The sequence below is a fragment of the Caenorhabditis briggsae genome (genome assembly GCF_000004555.2).
Source record: "Caenorhabditis briggsae complete genome, chrIV, whole genome shotgun sequence".
Lineage (NCBI taxonomy): Eukaryota > Metazoa > Nematoda > Chromadorea > Rhabditida > Rhabditidae > Caenorhabditis > Caenorhabditis briggsae.
The window spans coordinates 10,113,608-10,119,414 of NC_013487.2; the positions used below are offsets into that span (position 1 = coordinate 10,113,608).

At 35.8% G+C, this 5,807-nt stretch overlaps 1 protein-coding gene across 1 annotated transcript; it reads right to left on the reverse strand.

Annotated features, from left to right (window-relative positions):
• Positions 1 to 5,101: 5,101 nt before the first annotated feature.
• On the reverse strand, positions 5,102 to 5,371 carry CBG24003 (the record flags this gene model as incomplete). Its single annotated transcript, XM_002647985.1, has 1 exon — positions 5,102 to 5,371. One exon carries the CDS (start codon positions 5,369 to 5,371, stop codon positions 5,102 to 5,104), a length of 270 nt encoding a protein of 89 aa, XP_002648031.1.
• Between the last annotated feature and the right edge of the window lie 436 nt (positions 5,372 to 5,807).

Sequence of the window (5,807 nt, forward strand, 5' to 3'; positions counted from 1 at the left end):
TAAAATGTTGCTGATATCCTGATAAACATTTACTAGTTAACCACTTTTTGATATCTTTCATAGAAAATGAGATATATAGGCTCAAAGTGGACGATCCGGGTGTCGTTCTATTAGAGGTTTTACGGTAGTCTTAAAACAGTCTATTTTGAGAGTCTGCACAAAAATTGAACCTTTATTCAAGTTTTAGAAAAAATTATTTTCAGACATCTTTGTCATTTTTTGGTTTTCTGGAATAAATCTTGAATAACTTTGCTCCTGGGTGAAGTTTTGAGCTGAAATGTTCATAAGAAATATATTGAGAAGGCTTGTAGTCATGTTGCAGTTGTTCAAGGCATTGTAGCTCATAATTGAGATCGAGCTTTGAACTGAAAAAATATGCCCAAAATGAAAATTTTTCAAAGGAGTGTAAAACGTTCAAAATATGTTCTAAGTTACCAAAATCGTTTTTGAAATCATGAATTCGTTCAAAAAATAACTTCTACTGGACAAATTCAGTTTTTAAAGGAGTTTTGAAAAACCGAAATTCAAGGATCGTTTTCAAAATTTCGGTTTTCTTTAAATTATAAACGACGACTCAGAATAGCATGAAAACAACTAGTAGACACTCCAGACCACTGAACAAATATTTCCCATGAATTTCAGCTCAAAATTTCAAAAAGGAGCAAAGTTATTCAAGATTTATTCCAGAAACTTAAAAAATGACAAAAATGTCTGAAAATAACTTTTTCTAAAACTTGAATAGAGGGTTCAATTTTGTGCAGACTCTCAAAATAGACTGTTTTAAGACTCTTTTAACGAATTCAAACAAAACATTCTCAATTTATTTCTTAAATAAACAAGAGATTTTCCGTTTTCCAGGGTGGTTCTATCATTATGACGCGCTTCTGTGCACACATAGGTTTTTGGGGGGTTGAATCTAATGGCATCAGCCGTTTTTCTCCAAAATTTTTAGTTTTTCTAAAAACCTCAAAAAATGGGGTGGTTCCATCATTATGACGCGCACTGTATAATAGAAAGATGGTAGATAATAGAAAGGTGGTAGATCCAAGAACAGTGCCCTGAGAAACTCCAGACAATACGCGTCTCTGCTTCGATAGTATATCATTGATTTTGACTTGAAACGTTCTCTCTGAGACAAATGAATGAAACCAAGTTCTTAATTTGGCAGAAATCCCGAAACTATTCAATTTATGAATCAGTTTGTTGATCGGCACTGAATCGAAAGCCCTCTGAAAGTCAATATAGACACTATGGGTATCTTACCCATTTAAAGAATAGCAAATCAATTTAGTCGGTCCGGAATTATTAACTCTCAAAGAAGTTGCAGCGCCCGCTAGTGGCCCGCTTTTGGCCCGTTTTGAAGTGTGCTAGAAACCAACGTTCATGACAAACTTTTCAGACCAAGAGAGATAATAAAATCAACTAAGATTAGAAAACCCATACTTTTGGGACACGAAAAAATGTAGTTCCCTCACATTCATATTAGGTTGGCACATAAATTTCTTAAGAATTTCAATGCTCAACTTTGAGAAATCATATCTAATCAGCGGGATGGATTTTTCTGGTGGATGTTTTTTTGTTGGATAGAGTGTCTCACGGACTTGCTTCACACATTTTGCCTCATTCCTCCTGCTTGCCGTTCGCGAGCATGCCGCTCGATTTCGTTCCTCACCGTCCACACTTCCAAAATGGGATTTTATTTTAATTTCTTTCTGGTTTGAAGATATTCGCAAGTTATTAAAAGAAATAGATGAAGAAGGATCTCTTACTGTCTCTACCGTCAAGCGTTGGATCGATCGATTTGAAGCCAGAAATTTAGAATCGGAAGACGAAGATAGGTTCGAAAGTTGGACTTGGACCTCTTGGAGAATCCTATTAAAACCCATCTGTTTCAAACCAATCGTAAAATGTCAAAGGCATTGTCCGTCAGTCAACCAAGTATCGTGATCGGATTGAGGTCTCTTGGCGGTGTCAAAAATTTGGTCGATTCGTAACCTAAGCTTGGAAGGACGACGATATGGATTGCCGTGTAGACATGAGCATGTTTCTCCTATCATTTCTTCGTTCGTTCGGTTGGGTGGGTGATCTAATTATCATAGATGAGAAGTGGGTAAGTTACTCTAACAATGTGCGGAACAGTCAGTTGATTGAGAAAGAAGAGCTAGGACGTCCCGAAACCTAAAATTCCAGTGAAAATGGGGATGCTATGAGTTTGATGGTCTGTCAAAGGAGTGGAGACTAGGAACTTTTAGATGAAGGTACAACTATAATTGCCCTATTGTATAGTTCCTAATTAGAGAAATTGTATTTGGCAGTCGAATCAAAACGAGGAGAAAAAACGAAAGTTTGCTTCCAGCACGACAATGCGAGATCGCTTGTGAATAGAGGGATCAGCCAAAAATTCATTTCGTTTATCAGTACTATTTTTTGGCACTCATCGTATTCTCCGGACCTTGCCCTTTAGGAAAAATAGTATTTTGGGGCTCTTGAACGTCATCTTGATAGAAAAGACTTCAATTGAAAAGTTGACACAAAAATGGAGTTGACCCACGTTTTCAATCGCAGCCCTCGTCGTTCTGGGCAGATGGAATCAAGGAATTACCTGAGTCTTGCCAGACAATTATTGATGCTTATGGACATTACTTTCATTTATCTAGCTTCCTCCGCTTTGAGAAAAATTTGATCAAAAATTTTGTATCTACTTTGAAAATTTGTCTGAAATTCCAGCCAAATTTTCAAAGTCGATATTTTGACCCTAAACTTTGGCAAAATGTTTCCTATAGTTTTCTCCAGTTTTCCCCAAAGTTTCAGCCAGATCGGAACACTCCCCGAGTTTTCGCGGAGTTTTTTTCCTTTTTTGCCGACTACCTGAATTTACCTTTATATCACTGGCAAAAAGGTCAATGTCATCGATTCCTTCTCGTCATTCTACATTGAAACAGCTTCCCTGTTCTTTTTTTTCATTCCAGTGTAAAGGAAAGTTCTGAAAAGTTTTGAAAAAAAGAATAAGGAATCCGCAATAGGAATTTTGGACCCATCTATAATTTGACTTTTTCGATGACAGAAAACTCATTATTTGTCTGGATAACAAATAAGCTTGTGATAGTTCTTGCGTCTTGTAAATGTTTAAAAAGCTACTCATTTATAAGATAACACAAAAAATAAAAATATGCAAACTCTGATTTTTCCTACCGGAAAGCGGTTTTTAGGTGTGATTCTTCAGAGAAAGCAGGAATATAAAACAACTAGTAGTAGGGAAAAGTTGAAAAAGAGAACGAAACCGTGGAGATAATCAAAAATTTATGGGTTTAGGGTGTGGCAAAAAAAAAGAAGAAAAGCGGGTGAGACGAAAAAGAGTCCATCTATCATTTTGGACCATCGGAAGGAGGCTGAAAAGGCAAAAAAAGAAGTTAGTGACAAATGATCGAATAATTCGGAGGAGCATCTTCTCCCTAAACTTCCACAAAAAGTAAAAATAAAAAGCTTCTCAATTGTGATTACCGTGTTTGCTCTAAAAAAGCCCACCCAAAACGTCAATTTTGAGCTCAGTTATATCGATTCCTGTGAAAGATATCAAATAGTTGTTAATTAACAAATTATTTATCATAATACGACCAACATTTTATTAGTAGGCAAATGTTGATATCTTTCGTTTGAACTGATATAATTGAGCTCAAAGTTGACGGTTTTAAGTTATTGAGCTATTTTCGGGTGTGCTATTAAAGAAAATACGGTATTGTCTCAAATCATGTTAGATTAAAAAACGTGATAGCTGTTATGACACGAAAAGCAGAAAAAGCAGCTGTTTTACGGTCTTGACACATTCTCTCTATAATGTCAATAAGATGATCGCACTATCACCACTGAAGCTGGGGCGTTTGAGCCGTTTTTATGTTGGTTGTAAAAGATCACAAATTCGAAATTGTTGATTAAAAACATTACAAAACGCACGAGAGCCCATCGAAGACTTCAAACAAAACTCAAGGTGAGACATACAGAAAACGTATTGCTAGGAATTGGAAAGGTTTGACTTCATAAAAGTTTCCAATCCTTTCTGAGATTCTATTATCAACTGGAATCTAGTCTTTGGAATTCTATAATGGAGAACATCCAACTTTCATCCGGTCTCCCTAGTTCAATTCCTAAACAAATCGGATTAAAGCAGAAACAAAAAATACATTTAAACTATTTCTAAAATCATCATGAAAAGTTATCGAAAAAAACAGTTCCATTTTTCCATATCTTCGCAGAGAGCTCCTCAAAAAAACTACATTTCCTGCTGTCTATTCACGATAGAAGAAGAAGTATTCTTTTTTCAAGGAGGCAAAGCCCTACTTGTCTTCAAGGAATGCAAATCATTGCATCGCAAACCCAACAGAAAAAAAACATGCGCTCGAAAACGAACTCGGTGAGCCGACGGTAAGTGGCAAAATTAAAGAAAAAATAGATTCTGATCAGAATCGAAAAAGAACGGACTGAAAATGTTTATTCTGGAAGAAGGAGAAGGGGGAAGACGATCGTTTAATGATTGATTGGTTTTTCATCATTTTGCCCGTGATTTGAGACTGATAATATCACATTTAGTAAATATCTCTAATGTCTGTGTATTGTAACCAGTTTTGATAAAGTTTCTTCTCTTCATCTCTTTAACGAAACTCACGGAAATCGGATCATCGGGTTATGGTTTACTATTATTTACTACAGCTACTAGTTTCAGAGTTGTCAGAAAACAAGGGAAAATAAATAAATAAATAATACCAAAAACGGTGGTATCAGTGAATTTGGGAAAAGTAAAAAAGAGAAGCATTTTCCTAGGATAAATGATAAACCCGTTTAAAAGAAGAAGAACAAGGAAAAGAGAAACGACATATTTGCCAAATCTTCCCCTATTCAATGTCCTGTAATTAACATCTGATTTATGTATGATGTTCTTGATAAGTGGGTGCTGCTGTCCAATGAGAAATTGAAGAGAGAAAAGTGAGAATATGATAGAGCGAATAATAGTGACGAGATGGTTTAATGTCAAGAATACTAGAGAGAAAAAAACGAAGAAAAAGGAAAAAGAAGAACCATTAATTTTCAAGAGAAACGAAAATGAGTATTAAAACTTTGCTTCTTTTTGACTGGGAAGAGAAGAATCATACAAAACGACAAGACGAAACGATGAGAAAAGGGAAGAAGAGATAACCAGAAAGTGCGCGGAACTACTTGAAAAGAGCTTTTTCTTTGTAATTATGTATGTTTGCATACAGTTCGTACATGACAGAAGCTCCAGAATAAATCCTCTTAATTTTCTAAGTCCCTTTTCCTCCTTTTGCTCCGAAATTTCCTTTGCAAAAACATGGCGTTGTTTCTTCTCAGGCTTATTCATTTTCTATACTCTTTTGTGGCCAAAGGGTCCACAGCGACAACTACTGTAACCTGAAAATAGTTCCACTTTTAATATTTACCAGCCTGTTTTCCGCGCCTCCGGCGCGATGTAACCTATTTATTTCACTGTTTGTCTCTTTGCTCCTCCTTCTTTTTTAAAAGACCATGTCAATTTATATTTAATTTTCAAATTTTGTGCGGACGAGGTGACAGACGCAACTTCATTTTCTCGATTTCCGGAGGTTTCAAATGTTTCGATATCAAATTTTCAGAATTTCTGAATTTCAGGATTACTTAATTTTCCAAATTTGAGGTTTCCGAAAATTTAAAAATTCTGAACTTTCAAATTAAAAAAGTCGGTTAGCGCCCCTTTGGAGCTGAACCTCTTTTCTCCCACTACGTAATCTCATGAAGAGGTTTTGGCACTTTCATTCTGT